General features: G+C 46.9%; 1 protein-coding gene across 1 annotated transcript in view; it reads right to left on the reverse strand.

Moving 5' to 3' along the window:
- Nucleotides 1–18,411, reverse strand: part of SRRM3 (serine/arginine repetitive matrix 3) — a 69,616-nt gene that overhangs the window by 31,334 nt on the left and 19,871 nt on the right. The window contains exons 5-8 of the mRNA XM_015407981.1: nt 15,684–15,752; nt 11,235–11,285; nt 8,422–8,526; nt 6,949–7,126 (exon numbers count right to left, since the gene is read on the reverse strand). Of these exons, the coding sequence (XP_015263467.1) occupies nt 6,949–7,126; nt 8,422–8,526; nt 11,235–11,285; nt 15,684–15,752 (403 nt within the window). The remainder of the gene's footprint in view (nt 1–6,948; nt 7,127–8,421; nt 8,527–11,234; nt 11,286–15,683; nt 15,753–18,411) is intronic.

Raw genomic sequence — 18,411 nt, forward strand, 5'->3', positions numbered from 1 at the left:
AGACAGTTGCCTAAATAGCAGCAGCCCTTGGAAAATAAAACAAAAGAAGTAAAAAAAAAAAGTTTCTATGTAACACTTAAAATTTGAAAAGGGGAAAAAAAAAGGTCCCAGAAAGCATGCAAGAGAAGCAGCAGATGGAGGCAGAAAATGTCAAGATTTGGGATTCTGTTTGTGTTGGGGAGAGGCTACAGGGGGTGGCCCCATTGAAAAAGGGAGAAATTATAAAGTGTGCACATGGAAGAGAGAGAGAGAAAGGGAGAGAGAGAGAGGGGGTCAGAGAGGAAGAGACAGAAAAAGAAAGGAAGAGCCATAAAGGAAGCCAATCGGCATGAAAAGATGAACTGAAAATTGAGATTGTTCATTTAAAAGGGAAGTCAACTTGTTCTGAGTTTGATACAACTGAAATCTGAGTTTGGTTTTCTAGCAAGGGGGAAATGAAGTGTCACAGTCTGTTTAATTTGGTGCTAGGTGGGATAGGTAATGAAGTGGTTAAAACAACCTGCTTTCACTTAGCTCTGGAAAGAACCCCCCCCCACTATTGTCACTAAACAGGGCTGGCCACAGTTAGTACTTGGATGGGAGACCACCAAGGAAGACAAAGGGTGCTGTGCAGAAGAAGGCAATGGCAAACCACCTCTCCTCGTCTCTTGCTGTGAAAATCCCATGAGGGGTTGCTCTAAGTTGGTTGCAACTTGATGGCGCTTAATTATAATCAATAAGCAAACAAAAGTCAATGTGCTGTGACCAGAGCAAGTGTGGTGTGGTGGTTAGGGGTTGGACTAGGACCGTGAAAGGTGGGGTTCAAATCCCTGTTCTACCATCAATTTCACTGTGTGACCCCTTGGACCAGAAACTTTCTCTGACCTACCTCACAGGGCTTATGTGGATAAAATAGAGGAACGTAACATCTTAATACAAGAAGAGCCACCTGACCTGTACTTGGCTCCAGCTATGGGCATACATCCTGAAAGTTCTCTGGCGGTGCTTAATAACTGTCCTTGACTGCCATCTTATGTACTATTTGATGCTGTGTAGGTTTTAATAACTGCTTAATTGCCATCTTATGTACTATTTGATGCTATGTAGGTTTTTAAATGTTGTGTAGATTCTGTTTCAATTTATTGTGTATATTTACTGTTGTAACCCGCCTTGAGCCCTGCTGTGCAGGGAAGGGTGAGCTAGAAATTCAATTATATAAATAAATCAAGTCCAGCATTCTCTGCACACACCCTTGACGCCTCTGGGAAGCCCACAAACAGAATGACTGCAACAGCCTCCTTCTGCCCGTGTTCCCCAGCAACTGACACAGGGAGGCATCCTGCCTCTGGTACTGGAGGTAGTAGATAGTCATCATGCCTCATAGCCATTGTGACCACTGGCAGGGCTCTTTTTGTAGCAGGAACTCCTTTGCATATTAGGCGACACACCCCTAATGTAGCCAATCCTCCAAGAGCTTACAGAGCTCTTCTTACAGGGGCTACTGTAAACTCTTGGAGGATTGGCTACATTAGGGCTGTGTCACCTAATATGAAAAGGAGTTCCTGCTACAAAAAGAGCCCTGGACTACTCATTGATAGCCCCACCCCACTTTTAAAGCCCACAGTGATCTGAGACCCTCACGCCTATGGGACTGTGTCTCCTGTTAATCCCCCACCCCGCACTCCCTTCAATCATTGCCTAGGGGCCTCTTGCAGGTGCCTGGCCCCAGGATGGCTCAGTTAGCCGTCAACAGGGGAAGAGCCTTCTCGGCTGTGGCCCCTACCCTGTGGAATGCACTCCCGGATGATATATGTGTCCTGCTGGGCTTGCTTAGTTTCCGCAGGGCATGCAAAGCCGAATTATGTAGGTTGGCCTTTGGAGGGTAACCACATGTTCGGACTGTTTTAATAGTGGTACGGCGATAGCCATGTATTTTAATATTTAATATTTGTTATTTGTTTTTATGTTGTTTTTTTACCTTATTGGTTTTAATGTTGTTAAGTCGCCATGAGACCCTTCAGGTGAGCGGCGACTAAAAAAAAGAATCAAATCAATTAAAGCCTTCCAAGTTTGCGGCCAGTTCCACAATTTAACGGCGTGCTGTGTGAAGAAGTAATTCCTTTTGTTTGTCCTGCATCTCTCACCCTTCAGCTTAATCGATGACCAGTATTATGAGAGGCGGCAAAAAGCCTCTCCCTGTCCACTCTCTCTAAAGGTAAAGGTTCCCTTGCTTGAAAGCCAGTCGAATCCAACTCTAGGGTTGCGGTTGTCATCTCCGTTTCAAAGCCGAAGAGCCAGCGCTGTCCGAAGAGGTTTCCGTGGTCATGTGGCCGGCATGACTAAACACCAAGGCGCACGGAACACTGTTACCTTCCCACTGAAGTGGTATCTATTTATCTACTTGCAATTTCTTGCTTTCCAACTGCTAGGTTGGCAGGAGCTGGAACTAGAGACGGGAGCTCACTCCGTCATGCAGCACCCGGGTCTCAAACTGCTGAACTACTGACCTTCCACAGCCTGCAGTTCAGCGTCTTAACCACTTGAGCCACCGCAGCTCTCTCTCTACATCATCTCTAATTTTATAACCCCTGTCATTAGGAGATGAATACTTGTAGACCTCCCTGGAAGGAAGGTAGGGTAAAAATGTGATAGACAGGTAGGGATCTGCTATTTTTTTTAAACAGGCAGTTCAGGTGTCTTCCCTTTTAAATTTGAGGTTGAAACAAATAAGGGTTAGGGTTAACAGCTGTCAAGAGAGATGTCTGTGCATTGATTACAACTGGCCAGGGGGGTTCCACAGTAACACGCACACGCACAAAACAAAAAGAAAGAAAGAAATTTCAAAAAAAGAACATCTCTAGATCCACATGACAAGAACAGAAGAAAAAAAAGGGGAGGTGGAGGAAGAGTCTGCATTTCTGTACATTACAACAGGGGGAAAATCGGAAAGAACGACGAGGGGGGGGGGAACGAAAAAGGAACATCCATTTTCACCTCCCCGCCCTCCCCTTTCCCGGTTTCTGCCGAGCAAAGAAATGGAATTTTATATTACCGCTTTTCGAACGGGAGGCTAAAGAAAAACACAGATTGGAATTAAAAATAAAAAAAAAATGCTCTTGGAGAAGAGTCGAGGCCATGCTTGTGAACAAAGGGATTTTGTTAAGTATTGTTTGTTCCGTATGGTCTTGGGGCAGGATGGCGGGACAGGAAGATGGGGTCGCGTCTCTCATCAAAAGACATTCTACCTAAACCAGGGTTTCCCACGAATCCTGAGAGCTGGGGCATACTTCCACCCCCAGCCCCAAATTAAACCTGATGGCGTATGCTGTGACTGCACCTGAACTTGGTTGAGTTTTACAGTGTATAAGAAGAATTGCCCTCCATCAGAGGAGCCCACCTGGTCTTTTTCTGTATGAGTTCTTCATCTGGGCATGCCTCCTGACTGGATGAAAACATGCCCAAATTGGTGGTTCGGGCAGAGTTGCAGTGGGCAGCCTCCTCCACAGACAGACAGTTCCATTGCATCTTTGTATTGGGAGTCATTGAAGGATCAAAGCACAGCTGATGCAGAGATATTGGTAGAAGTGGAAGGAGGCAAGGCCAGTGCAGAGCCCCACGCAGAGGTACAACAGGCAGCTTTCTCAGAGGCCTGGTAATTCTGGTGCACATCTCCGCACTGGGAATAACGGAATCATAGTAAAAGGAGCCTAACTGGAAAGAGGCAAGGGCCAGGGCAGTAAATCGTTCAGGGACACAACAGCTTCCTCTGCACGTGATTACTTTAGACCCGCAGATTTTCACCACTGAAAATAATTTATGTCTTGCAACGCCCTGGCAATTTGGTTTTGCCACACGGACAGGGAATCATTGGTTTTATTTACTGTACATTGCCTCTTTGACCTGGGGGGGGGGGCATCACAGAAAGCAAAAACAGATAATGAGATAAATGGAAGAAAAAATGGTGTGGATTTGTGATGTGCAAAAGAGAGAGGGAAATTATTCTTAGGACAACAATAAACCTAGGTGTACCTTGGTTGTTTTTTTTTTAAAGAGGGGTGCAGGTGGAAGGAAGGCCCCCCCAACCAGTGTTCCCTCTAAGCTGAGTTTGTGTGAGCTAGCTCAGAGTTTTTTAGCCTCCGCCTCACACACTGTTGTCTTAGCTCAGGAGGGATGGCCCCAGAGCAAACTAATTTATGCAGTAATCACCTGCTCACAACTTTAATGCCAGTAGCTCACAAAGTAGAATTTTTGCTCACAAGACTCCACAGTTTAGAGGGAACGTTGCAAGAATGAAGCTGTGGGGAATTGGTGGGGGATGTGAATTAAATCTCTGCACAGGAATGTTCCGGACCCTGAGGAATTTGGATGCAAATGGAGGACAGGGCGGTGAAGTGAATAGAATAAGTAATACCAAAGGTGTCCAAACAGAATACTCGCCCTTGCTCAGGACTCACTAAGTGAAATGTATCTAGTGCTAGGATTCTCAGTGGGAAATCTGGGCCGTGCCTCTGGGCATGTACACATGCTGATCACCAGGTGCCAGTGATTCTAAGAAAAAAAGGCCAGGAGGAGCTCTGCTCATGCGGGTCAACATGCCTCCTGCAGATGCCAAGTTGGCTTGAGGTCTGGAACAAGGGAGAGCCCAGCAGGCCAGCCGGGGAAGACGGCAACACAAGGATCTGCCCCTGGGGCCAGGGGTTCAGACTCCTGAGAAGAAGGACCAGAAGCCAGCTGCTGCACCTGCCTCTTGCTTCCTCTTGCCTTCCAGTTTGGTGTAGTGGTTAAGTGCGCAGACTCTAATCTGTGAGAACCGGGTTTGATTCCCCACTCCTCCACTTGCACCTGGCTGGATGACCTTGGGCAAGCCACAGTTCTGTCAGAGCTGTTGTTCTCTCAAAGCTCTCTCGGCCCCACCTTCCTCACAGGGGGGAAGGGAAAGGAGTTTGTAAGCTGCTCTGAGACTCCTTTGGGTAGTGAAGGGCGGGGTATAAAACCAATCTCTTCTTCCTCTTCTTGAAAGCTGTTAGCAGTGAAGCCACAGACAGAAGCTCTGCATGCTGGGGTGCTAGGCTCTAAGCACAGGCTCTGCTCAGTTAGATTTCCGCTAGAGTGGTGTAGTGGTTAGAGTGTCGGACTAGGATCTGGAAGACCCGTGTTCAGATCCCCTCTGCTGGGTGACCTTGGGCCAATCACACACTCTCAGCCTCACCTATCTCACAGGGTTGTTGGGAGGATAAAATAGAGGAGGGGAGAATAATGTAAACCGCTTTGGGGAGAAAGGTTGAGTAGAAATAAAGCAAATAAATAAATAAATAGCTCTCAGACCAGGGACGAGATCCAAGTGCGGAAAGAGCCAATGACTGGTCATTGTGCAGTTTAGCTTTGCTAGTTTGGTGTAGTGGTTAAGTGCATGGACTCTAATCTGGGAGAACCGGGTTTGATTCCCCACTCCTCCACTTGCACCTGGCTGGATGACCTTGGGCAAGCCATAGTTCTGATAAGAGCTGTTCTGGGAAAAGAGCAGTTTCTGTCAGAGCTCTCTCAGCCCCACCTACCTCACAGGGTGTCTGTTGTGGAGAGGGGAAGGGAAAGGAGATTGTAAGCCGCTCTGAGACACCTTTGGGTAGCGAAGGGCAGGGTATACATCCAATCGCTTCTTCTTCTATTTAAGTCATCAGTTGACCTCAGACCCCAAGTCAGAGCAATGTGTATGTTAAGAGGGAGCTCTCCGTGGTCCTGAAAACCTGTTTTTTTTGCTATCTGGCTGTCCTAAGTAGGGTTGTATTCCACCACTGGAGTTTAATGGACTTAGAAAGGTGTGACTCTCTGCTTAAGATGCTACTGCTGGTGACCTCATACCTGCTGTCTGTTATCAACCGACAGTTGAGCTCCACTTGAGTCTTGTTCAACATCCTTAGGAGTTCTCCCAAGTGGTGCACTACCACAACACTAAGCACACACCTTGGCTCCCATGGGCAACAGTCAAGGACAGTACCAAGACTGGAGTTGGAAAATAGCTTTTCAGGGAATTGAAGGTGGTATGATACAGGCAAGATTACCTACGGTGATCACACTTTTGGGGGGGTCCCACTACCATTTTGCTTGTGAAACAGGTTTCGTAGGTTTTTAGAGCATGACAAAACCCTGCAAAAAAAATGTTTAACCAGACGCTATAGCTGAATGTACAAAAATATGAAGCTGCCTTATACAGAGTCAGATCATTGGACCAGCTAGCTGTTTGGACTGGCAGCAATTCTCCAGGGTCTCAGGCAGAGAAGGGCCCCTCCCCTCACCCACTACTTGAGATTCTTTAACTAGAGGTACCAGAGACTGAGCCTGGACCCTTCACAAAGCATGTGCTCCACCACTCCCCCTTCCCCCGATGCTTCATTTCTTTACAATAAAGTAGGGAGGCCCCTGAACCAAATCTGACCACCTACAAGTGCTTTCTGCCTCTCCCTGTTTGCCAACCACAAATCATTAAAAGGGGTGACATCTGTCAGAACTTGGCAGTAAGGCATCTGGGGAACAGGATGTACGGCCTTGGCCCCGCCTACTCCTCAACCCCTACTCAGAGGTCCATCTGCAAAAACTAGTTGCCATCTACGAATAAAAGAATCAATCTTGCCCATCAAAATGTGGAACAGGTCTTAAGTGAAGCCTCTCAGAAGTGCTTCCTTCTCCCATGGATGCTATTTTCCACCTCTGCTTGTAGCACGTCTCTATGGAAATGCCCAGATGTAGCCAGCTGTTGCCTGTCAGTCTATGATAGGCAGAGAGAGGAAGGGATGGAGGAAGACCATCGCCTCCCCATCCATCCTTTTGTGTAGTAACAGAACCAGTGTCATCTGTCACACCTGGAGCAAAATGTCTATTAAGCTGGTCAGTGGAATGTGAGAACGGGGCAGGCTGTTCTGGGAAGGAAGATCAGAGTAGGCTGAAACCAGAATGAAATAGAAGCATTCGTACCTCCTGCTGTTTCTCCGATAGGGCACCGTGGCTATGGCGGCCATTCTGGGTGCTGCCCTTGTGTCCGTTTTGGTGAGGTGTGGCTGATCGGCTGTGGCCACTGCAAGAAGAGGAGGGACTCCGGCTGGACCGATGGCTGTTGGCCTTCTGGCCATCCTCTCTGTACTTGGGGCTCAGTCTGGAAAGGGAAGAGGCAGAGAGAAGTCAGGCCCACCCTTACCCTAATGCGTGTAGTCTAAAGGTCCGTTAAGTCGCAGCTGACTCAGGGCAACCCCAGAAAGGGACTTCAAGGGAAGTGAGAAGCAGAGGTGGTCTGCCATTCCCTTCCTCTGCAGGGCCTTCCCTGGTGGTGGCCCCATCCAAGTAAGAACATAAGAACATAAGAACATAAGAGACGCCAATGTTGGATCAGGCCAAAGGCCCATCCAGTCCAACACTCTGTGTCACACAGTGGCCAGAAATACCAGGTGCCCTCAGGAGGTCCAGCAGTGGGGCCAGGACATTAGAAGCCCTCCCACTGTTGACCCCCCCAAGCACCAAGAAGACAGAGCATCACTTGCCCCAGAGCCCCTATCTATACCTTGTGGCTAATATCCACTGATGGACCTCTGCTCCATATGCTTATCTAACTCCCTTTTGAAGCCGTCCATGCTTGTAGCCGCCACCACTTCCTGTGGCAGTGAATTCCATGTGTTAATCACTCTTTGGGTGAAGAAGTACTTCCTTTTATCCGTTCTAACCCGACCGCTCTGCAGTTTCATGGAGTGCCCACGAGTTCTTGTATTGTGAGAAAGGGAGAAAAGTACCTCTTTCTCTACCTGCTCTTTCCCATGCATAATCTTATAAACCTCGATCATGTCACCCCTCAGTCGTCTTTTCTCCAAGCTAAAGAGCCCTAAGCGCTTTAACCTTTCCTCATAGGGAAAGTGTTCCAACCCTTTTATCATTCGAGTTGCCCTTTTCTGCACTTTTTCCAAAGCTATAATATCCTTTTTAAGGTGTGGTGACCAGAACTGCACACAGTATTCCAAATGAGGTCTCACCATTGATTTATATAGGGGCATTATGATATTAGCTGATCTGTTTTCAATACCCTTCCTAATAATCCCCAGCATAGCATTGGCCTTCTTTATTGCAGTCACACACTGTCTCGACATTTTCAGTGAGTTATCTACTACAACTCAAAGATCTCTCTCTTGATCAGTCTCTGCCAGTTCAGACCCCATCAATGTGAATTTAGAGTTAGGAGTTTTGGCTCCAATGTGCATCACCTTGCACTTGGCCACATTGAACCCCATTTGCCATGTTGACGCCCACTGGCCCATCCTTGACAGATCCCTTTGGAGTACTGACCCTGCTTAGCTTTTGAGATCTGATGAGATTGGACTATACTGTGGCACCTTCCCTCCCCCTTACCCTGGTATCCCTGCCCATTTCCCCCCTAAACCTGACGCCAAAGCAGATGTGACCTACCGACTAGTTGATTTGCAGTTGCTGTAACCTGAGGAGAGGGAGGCACTCCGGGAACTGCAGCTGCTGTGCCTGTGGGACCGCTGGGTAGATGATTCACTGTGTGACCTAGAAGAGAACACCCCCGGGGGTTTGTGGGGGGGAGGATGAAATAGCTGACCAGAAACAAATGCCTAGACCACCTGCAATGTTCCCTCTAAGCTGTGGAGTCTTGTGAGCACAAATTCTACTTTGTGAGCTCCTGGCATTAAAGTTGTGAGTGAGTCATTTGGTTGCTGCACAGATTAGTTTGCTTTGAGGCCCTCCTTCCTGAGCTAAGGCAAAAATCTGTGAGCTGGAGGCTAAAAACTGTGAGCTAGCTCACACCAACTCAGCTTAGAGGGAACACTGACCACCTGGCACATCTTGGTTCATTGCATGAAAACTCTAAAGGACTGCACCATAATAACAAGTATTCATCCACCATTTAACAGCCACATGGAGGTGGTGATTAAATGGTGGGACTCGGATCTGGGAGACCCCCTTTCACACATGGCTGAATGTTGCCGTTTCAGTCCACTTCTGATGCATTTTTACTGTGCAAAACAGGAAACTCACTTGCGAACGATCGCTGAAAGTAGGTCGAAAGGGCATTATTCCGCGTCTGTGAAAGCGCCACCAGTTTCGAGTCCCTGCTCGGCCGTGAGATGTATTGGGTGGCCTTGGGCCAGTTGCTCTCTCTCAGTTTAAACAAGGTGGTTGTTGAGAGGATAAAATGGATGGGGGGGATTGAGGAATGGTACATACCACCCTGAGCTCCTTGGAGGAAAGGTGGGATTAAAATGTAAGTAAAGGTAAAGGTCCCCTTGCTCAAAAGCCAGTCAAATCCGACTCTAGGGTTGCGGTGCTCATCTCCGTTTCAAAGCCAAAGAGCCAGCGCTGTCCGAAGATATTTCCGTGGTCATGTGGCCGGCATGACTAAATACCAAGGTGCACGGAACGCTGTTACCTTCCCACCGAAGTGGTACCGATTTATCTACTTGCAATTTCTTGCTTTCGAACTGCTAGGTTGGCAGGATGTACCGAATGATTAAATAAAATTAAGAACAAAGGAGTTATGCTTGTAGAGCTACTGGGGCAACTGCCCACAGCTACTGGCAGTGGCTTTGCCACTTAACAGTACGTGGGGTACAGACGATTTTAGCCCCAAAGCCATCACTTATCAACTGGGTGGAAGGGCCACCTAGGAATAACTCTGGCACCCAGGTGATCAGCGGGGTGGTTGGGAGGCTGGAAGTGCAAGTCTCCAAGAGGTTTCCTGTCAAAGTACTATCTCAATTCAGCCGGGGGGGGGGGTTTCATCTCTTGACGTCCACTGTGGAGGCTGCCGGTGGCCAAGGCAATGGAAATCTTGTAGGCCTGGGAAGTCTTGAGTGGCTGGTGGGTTGGTGGGAGGGATCTGTTCCAGGGCCCTGTGCCCACCTAGGAACATCCCTGTGCAGACATATGTAGGTTAAATTAATTAATGTACCAAAACTGACAGATCTAATACAGTTTAGGCAAGTGAAGCCTCTCAGAAGTGCTTCCTTTCCCCCCTGGATGTTATTTACCACCTCTGCCCGCAGCATGTCTCTATGGGAATATCCAGATGTAGCCAGATGTGGCCTGCTAGTCTATGATCAGGCAGATAGAAGTTAAAGATATTAAGCAAGAGTCCTATTTTTCCCTTGTTTTTCTTTTCTTCTATTTTTCTGTATTTTCCCCTCCCTTTTATAATTCACATATGAAAATCTCAATTAAAAGTTTATAAAAATATTAAGCAGGAGTCCTCTGAAGACACAACCCTGTGAGGATAGATAGGCAACATGTTTTTTTCCTATTTTTATTTCACACTTCTTCCAGGGAGCTGTGGGTATCATTCGTCCATCCATTCCATAACAACTCCCTCCCCCCATCCTATACACACAATAACCTTGTGGGGAGGTTAGGTTAAGAGAGAACGTCAAGCCCAAGGTTAGCCAGTGAGCATCTTGGCTGCATGGAGATCTGAACCCAGGTCTCTCTCTGAATAAAGTCAAGCACTTAAGCTGCTACCCCACAGATTGGTTCAACTCACAGTGTAACTTAACAAAGGCTAGTATATTGCTACTAAAGTTCCAAGTTCTTGCTGCTCAGATAGACTGCTTCTGCTCCAGAGTGCTAGAACAAATAACTTGGTATCCAACCAGCAACAGCTGGCCAGTCAGGGCCCTACAGTTCCCTGCCACCCTTATCAGCTTTACCCAGTGTGGCTATTTCCGGACATGGCAATAGGTTCCAGGCAAAGGAATAACAAAATGCATAAGTGCAACTCCGCCCTGCCTGCTGCCCTCACTCAGCCTCACTCAGCTGGTTTTCCATCTGCCATCTTGAAAATATGCTTAATGACACCATGCAAAGAAAACGTTATAGAATTCCACACTGTTTAATTTATTACACTCCCTCTGATGGCTAGAATTTGCTCATTGCTGGTGTCCACATAGCTACACACTATTTATTTAAAAATATTTATTTTTAAAAAATGTCTACCCTGCCTTTTTGCCCTCATCAGGGCCAGCAAGGTGAGTAACAAATTAAAAACATAATGCATAATAAAGCATATCTTAAGAACCACTAGAAGCAAACAAAAATCATGTAAACAATTAAAACCAAACTGAAAGATGCATACAAAAAAACATAAAAACAACAATCAAAACAACACTGAGGGAAAGCCAGACAAAATACCAGTTACTCTTCCATTCCACATGACTGAGCCATGAGCTTGTCTCAGGGCTACAGGATGGCCTGTTGAAGCTCACCTTTTGCGGTTTTTGTTTTTCTCTTTCCGTTTGCTCTTGGGACTTCTGGACCTATGAGACAGCAGAAAACTGAACACACAGAAAAAGAGCAAGAAATAGCACACAGCCACAGTGGAAATCCCCACCAGACTCATAGCCTTCTACCACTGGTGCATCCACCCTCCCTAGGGGTGCCAGGTCCCAGGGTCCCAGGGTTCCTCTGCACTAGGAGAACTAAGATCCTTGGAAGAGGGCCAAGATTTTGGTTTTTTGCTGTCGAGTCACATTCAACTTATGGCAGTCCAGAGGGGGTTTTAAAGCAAGAGACATTCAGTGGTGGTTCGCCTCTGCCTGCCTCTGCGTAGCAACCCTGGACTTCCTTGGTGGTCTCTCATCCCAGTACTAACCTGTGCCGACCCTGCTTAGCTTCCAAGATCTGACGAGATCCGGCTAGCCTGGGCTATCCAAGGCCAGGGCAGCCAAGAATTAGACATGAGCACACTTCCCCCTACTTGATTTGGAAACAGCCCAGCAATTTGCAAGTGATACTGGCAAACTTTCAGTGGTGTGGGGAATCTCTCCCCCCCCCTCACAGGAAATCTTCTGTTGCTCGTAATACCAGGCCCTCCTTGTGAGTCTAATCTGACTCAGCACCTGAAGGGGCCATGGCTCAGTGGTAAAGCATCTGCTTGGCGTGGAGAAAGACCCAGGTTCAATCCCTGGCACCTCTGCTTAAAAGGGCCAGGCAGGAGGTGGCGTGAAAGACCTCTGCCTGAGATCCTGGAGAGCCACTGCCAATCTGAGGGCACAATACTGAACCTGAAGGACAGATGGTCTGATTCAAGGTAAAGTAGCTTCATGTATTCATGAGAAGAGCCGGTGGGTGGGGGAGTGGGAGGCAAGGAAAGAGAGAGCTTCTCAGCCCACTGAGCCAATTTGGCGTAGTGGTTAAATGCGCGGACTCCAATCTGAGAGAACCGGGTTTGATTCCCCACTCCTCCACTTGCACCTGCTGGATGACCTTGGGCAAGCCATAGTTCTGTCAGAGCTGTTCTTGAAAAACAGAGCCGTTTCTGTCAGAGCTCTCTCAGCCCCATCTACCTCACAGGGTGTCTGTTGTGGGGAGGGGATGGGAAAGGAGTTTATAAGCCGCTCTGAGACACCTTCGGGTAGTGAAGGGCGGGGTATAAATCCAATCTCTTCTTCTTCTTCTAGCCCACAGGGTGTCTGTTGTGAGGAGGGGAAGGGAAAGGAGTTTGTAAGCCGCTCTGAGACTCCTTTGGGTAGTGAAGGGTGGGGTATAAATCCAATCTCTTCTTCTTCTTTTACCTCACAGGGTGTCTGTTGTGGGGGAGGGGAAGGGAAAGGAGTTTGTAAGCTGCTCTGAGATGCCTTTGGGTAGTGAAGGGCGGGGTATAAATCCAATCTCTTCTTCTTCTTCTTGTCCACCCTACTTGCTCTCATATTGAGTGTAATGCTAGACTGTTTCCCTTCTATAATGCTCCCCTTGGCATTGAAGGCAAGCCTTACACACTGTGAACGTTTATATTCTGCCTCTTGGTAATCTGAGAGTGGCAGGCATCTCTGCTCAGCAACATCAACCCGGGAAGCGCCATGTCAATGCAGGCTCCATGAAGAGGGTGTGTGTACAGTGTGATTTTTCTTTATAGGTGCATTGAGTGATTCTCACCTTACATCCAACACATGTACAGCTTTATGCGTGATTGAAAGCAGGTGATTAGAGTCCGCGCATTTAACCACTACACCAAATTGGCTCAGCGGGCTGAGAAGCTCTCTCTTTCCTTGCCTCCCACTCCCCCACCCACTGGCTCTTCTCATGAATACATGATCTTCGCACTGTGATCCTTCATGCGCACCATCCATAAAAGAGGGGCATGGTCAGTTAGCAGAGTGAAATTGGTTGTTTGTGAGGAAATACTGTGAGGTAATATTTGGCCTAGGTGGTCCATGGCCCCCAAAATATCCGGCTGTCCTCAAGCAGAGCCAGGACTTTTTCAGCCCTGGCTCTGACCCGGTGGAACTTTCTGCCTAGAGGCATCCATGCCCCGCAGGACTTAGTAAAGTCCCACAGGGCTTGTAAAGGAAGATGTCCCATCAGGCTTATGGTTGAGGACAGCAACGGCCCCCGCTTTTCCTTCCCTCCCCCCTTTGGAGTTGTGATAAATTTTGGCTTTAAGGTGCCATCTAGAATGGGCAGGGGTCATTTCCTGCAGGAGCACACAGGAACGGAGCTACGGCAGTAAAGAGCCCAGGGGGTGGACACATGCAACAGACCCCACCCCCTGCTCCCAGCAGCCCTCAGTCAGAGCGAGAAGCAGCCAGGTAAGTTGCAGAGCCCCCCTGGCCCCTTGGCCCAAAACAGTCCAGTGGCACCTTTAAGACCAAGTTTTATTCAGGTACAAGCTCTCCCTCCTCTGTGAGGACAGATCTGCACGTCCCCCCCCCCAATAGCTAGCAATCCAAAACAGTCCAGTGGAGCCTGAGCGGTGGGTGTTGCCGTCTGACACACTTCTGGTGACATCAGGGTGTGTGGCATATGCAAATAAGTTATGCTAATGAGTTATGCTAATGAGCTCCTGCACCTCTTTTTCTACGAAATGACCCCTGAGAATGGGTAATGTGTTTGTACTCTTTTGAACTTGTTTTTAAACATGACTGGTATTTTTAGACATCATACACTGCCATGAGCCCCAGATTTGGAGGAGGGCAGTTTAAAAATCGAAACAGAAAGAAAGAAAGAAAGAAAGAAAGAAAGAAAGAAAGAAAGAAAGAAAGAAAGAAAGAAAGAAAGAAAGAAAGAAAGAAAGAAAGAAAGATTGCAGTGCCCCTGTTAATGCACACCCAACCAGCATGTGAGTTGGCCATCAGAAGTCAGTGCATAATGCAATCACGTTTGGATGAAGGGAGATAATAGCGGACTGTTTCTGGGTTTTGTGGGTGGGGGGTGTTATTGGCAGAAGGAAGGAGCAGAGTGGAAAGGAATCCACACTGTTAGGTCTCACCTGTGCCTCCTCTTCTTGCGGGATCCAGATGCAGATCTGAAGGGCAGCCGATGAGAGGAAAGCAAAAAGGGAGGAAGGAAAGGGGGGGCCATTGGTTCTGATGGTCAACAAGACGTTAATTTGAGCATCTCTCTCTCTCCCTGCAAATGTCAGTTCCAAGCATCATCCCAGGTCATTCCAGGACATGAGTGTGAGGAAGAAGGACTGCAGCACCCCAGGCTGGGACTATGCAAATTAAAAGGCGGGGCTATGCAGATAAGGGCAGGCTTGATTCTCAATGGCTGGGGTCACCACTACAGAAATGACCCCACCATCTACAACAGCACCAAGCACACTTCTTGGCTTTCTCCCATAAAAAGGGGTTTCTGTGCCTTCGTTCATTATTCTTTGGCCTGCTGCTTTATTCCTTGTTTAAAAACTTTTCCTGCTCAGTTCCTAATGGCTCGAGATAGTTTTTAACCAGCTGCTGTTCATTATAGGAAACTGTATTCTCTGCCCCTTTTTAACACTTTCACTTTTTATGCTGTTACTTTCTGAATTTATTTTTACTGGTCTACGATTTAAAGCGATTGTGTCAAGAGACAAGACAACCAGCATTAATTCTCTTAGATCTATGGCAAGACACATCAGTCCCTGAAATTCATTAAAAACTTGATATCAGCCTTATTAGTTGCCAAGGTCTGGGAACTATATGTGATGGACAAAATTGCAGATAGTACCGGCATGTTTAGAAACACAGGAAGCCATGTTAACATAATAGATAAATGGCTCCCATTGCTAGAGGCATAATTTCTACCTAATTCGACATCGAGATCCCAAATTCCACAACGTTTTTACGAAATAGTTAATTATATGTAACAATATATATAGTTTTAAGAACAGTCTGGAAGATCTCTATGGTATAACACCAATCCATACTACTGTTATCGTATGTAACCTTTTGAATTTTGAGCTGCCAAGCCTTGTAATTTTTCTCACAAGAGTTGTTACGTGTTCTTCATGACTTATATTGATTTTGTTGCTGCGTTATAGGTTGAAGTGGCTGTTGTTATATGAAAATTTAATGAAAAATATTTTTAGAAGAGTTGACAAATTGAGAAGGCAGGTTATAAATATCCTTATCAAATTTCAACACCTCCCAAAAAACACACACATTCCTCTAGAGATATATGAACTTGCTCCTTCCCATTGACGCTGGAACTATTGGAAGGTTCCTGAGGTATCAGTTCCACACGAGAAATACAACCAAGTTCAACATCCAGGAAGAAAATTGGATGGGGGTGATTTTGGAACCGACTGCCTAGCTCGTGGGGAAAAGGGATGGAATCTGACTGTCCAACAGAAGTGAGACATGGAGAACAGTATTGGGGAGAAAAATTGATACAGTAGTGAATGTGTGTGTGTGGGTGGGTGGGGGGTTGATGTTAAAGCTGTCACAGCCACCTACCTGTCCCTCCTATGCTTTTTCCCTGTCTTTTTCTTCTTCTCCTTCCGGATTGGAGAAGAGCTATCGCCACTGGGAAGTAAACAGAAGGAACCATTTAGTGAAGCTGAAAGGGGAGCCCAGAACGGGACTGAAAGGCATTAACAGACTTGAAGACCCTGGATGACCCTGGATGAATCCAAGGCTGGGCATTTTTGAACCTGGAGTCTGGATCCTAAACTTCTTTTCCACTCACAGAAGAAGGAAAGGACAACTTTCACCAAACTACCTCTGTGCATTACAAGCTCTCACTGACCCACAGGGACATAATTTGCACAGACAACTGCAGCAGGACAGGGAATCAGGAAAGTCAGTATTTCTGCGGTGTGTTCTCTGTGTTGATTTCTTAGCCCTTGTTCCTGTATGTGTGGGGTTCGGCCACACCACCTCCCTTCGATCTTGGCTGGGCGCTTGCTGGTTCTGGGAAAGGCGGAAAGGAAGCACATGAAGTCAAGTGCTTCCTTGTTCTTAAAAAGAGCTACAGTGCGCAGGACTGAAACATTAGATTTATTTATTGATGAAGGAACTGAGATGGGGTTTAGCTCAGTGGTTGAGTATCTGCCCTTGTAGTTCTTGTGAAAAACCTCTACCTCAGACTCCGGGGAGTTGCTGCCAGTCTGAGCAGACAATACAGATCTCGATGGACCGAATGTCTGATTCAGTAGAAAGCAGTTTCATGTGTTCGCTTACTGAATTACAGTTCTTGAATCTGTTTGAGGTGGTTTATTATGCAAGTCATCTCGAATTTTATACAACAAATTCTCCTCCAAAGTACCTCATAATCACACACATACTTCTCGATAGATTTTCCCCTTGTTGTTGTTCAGTCGCACAGCCGAGTCCGACTCTTCGTGACCCCATGGACCAGACCCCGCCAGGCCCTCCTGTCTTCCGCCGTCCTCTGAAGTTTGCTCAATTTCATGTTCGTTGCATCTATGACACTGTCTAACCATCTCGTCCTTTGCCGTCCCCGTCTTCTTTGACCTTCAATCTTGCCCAGCATCAGGGTCTTCTCCAGTGAGTGCTCCCTTCTCATTGGGTGGCCAAAGTATTTGAGCTTCAGTTTCATTATCTGGCCTTCCAGGGAACAGTCAGGGTTGATTTCTTTTAGGATTGACTGATTTGATCTTCTTGCAGTCCAAGGGAGTCTCAAGAGTCTTCTCCAGCACCATAGTTCAAAAGAATCTATTCTTCGGTGCTCGGCCTTCCTTATAGTCCAACTCTCGCAGCCATACCTGACTACTGGGAATATCATTGCTTTGACCATGCGGACTTTTGTTGGCAGGGTGATGTCTCTACTTTTTATCATGCTGTTTAGGTTCGCCATCGCTTTCCTCCCAAGGAGCAGGCATCTTTTAATTTCATGGCTGCTGTCACAGTCTGCGGTGATCTGGGATCCCAGGAACGTGAAGTCTGTCACTACTTCCACGACTTCCCCTTCTATTTGCCAAGGAGTGATGGCCGGATGCCATGATCTTAGTTTTTTTGATGTTGATTTTCCCCTATAATCCCATAATTTGTTTAATTTTATCAAGAACTTTCTCCTCGGAGCTTCTGAATTTTAAGACTAAGACGTTATAATTCTCTTCAATACCAAAATTGATAATCAAGTGCCTATCAGAAGGGCAACAAAGTGGAACCACCTCAGAAGGTGTAGAGCTTTTTGAAATTTTGGGGAACTCTTGAGCCACGCAGAAAATATTACACCATAAATTAAAGAGAAGGGAAACATTCCCAATGACTTGACGAGGCCTGAGGATGCTCATTGGTCTGGGATGTGTTCTCTGCTAGGCTGTGGGCCTTTGGTAGATGTCTAACCATGTTAACCCTTGATGCCGACCTCGACTACAAACAGTCCTGAATGATTAGTTGCTGTAGATTTCCCGGGTTGTGTGGCTGTGGTCTTGGCATTGTAGGACCTGACGTTTCACCAGCAGCTGTGACTGGCATCCTCAGAGGTATAACACAGAAAGATGGAGTACTCTCTGTGTCAAGGTGAGAAGAAAAATGGTAGGCAGGTAATTTACATCTATTCAGGAAGGTGGAGTAGGGCTGATTCATTATCTTGTAGGAGTTCCCCAGGCTGTGACATGCTAATGGAGGAGCTTTCCTGAGGAGGTTCTTTTGCATACGGATTGGCTGTTGAAGTTCTAATCTTATCTGTAGTGCTGTTGTAAGATGTAGAGCATTTTGTGTTTTTCAGGACAAGAAACTATGCCCTATTTATTTTTTCTTCTCACCTTGACACAGAGAGTACTCCATCTTTCTGTGTTATACCTCTGAGGATGCCAGTCACAGCTGCCGGCAAAACGTCAGGTCCTACAATGCCAAGACCACGGCCTTATAGCCTGGAAAATCTACAACTAATGAACTCTGGCCGTGAAAGCCTTCGACAACATATAGTCCTGAATGAGTTTCTCACCTCTTGGTGACATGGAAAAAAGGTATCATGCAAATGTTGCTCAACACACCATCCCATTAGCTTCTTCCTCCTGCTTCTAGTGCCTCCTGCTGACAGCTCTTCTGGAACGAAAACTGCAACTCACCTGCGTTCCGATCCAGGCTTCCTCTTTTTGCTGAGGTTGCATGGCAGGAAACAGAAATATGCAGAGGTTAAGGAGAAAGAGAGAGAGAGAGAGAGAGAGAGAGTTTGAGGAAAGGGTCAGGCTTTCAAAATCAACTTCGCACAGAA

The sequence above is a fragment of the Gekko japonicus genome, unplaced genomic scaffold (genome assembly GCF_001447785.1).
Source record: "Gekko japonicus isolate JY-2015 unplaced genomic scaffold, Gekko_japonicus_V1.1 scaffold1, whole genome shotgun sequence".
Lineage (NCBI taxonomy): Eukaryota > Metazoa > Chordata > Lepidosauria > Squamata > Gekkonidae > Gekko > Gekko japonicus.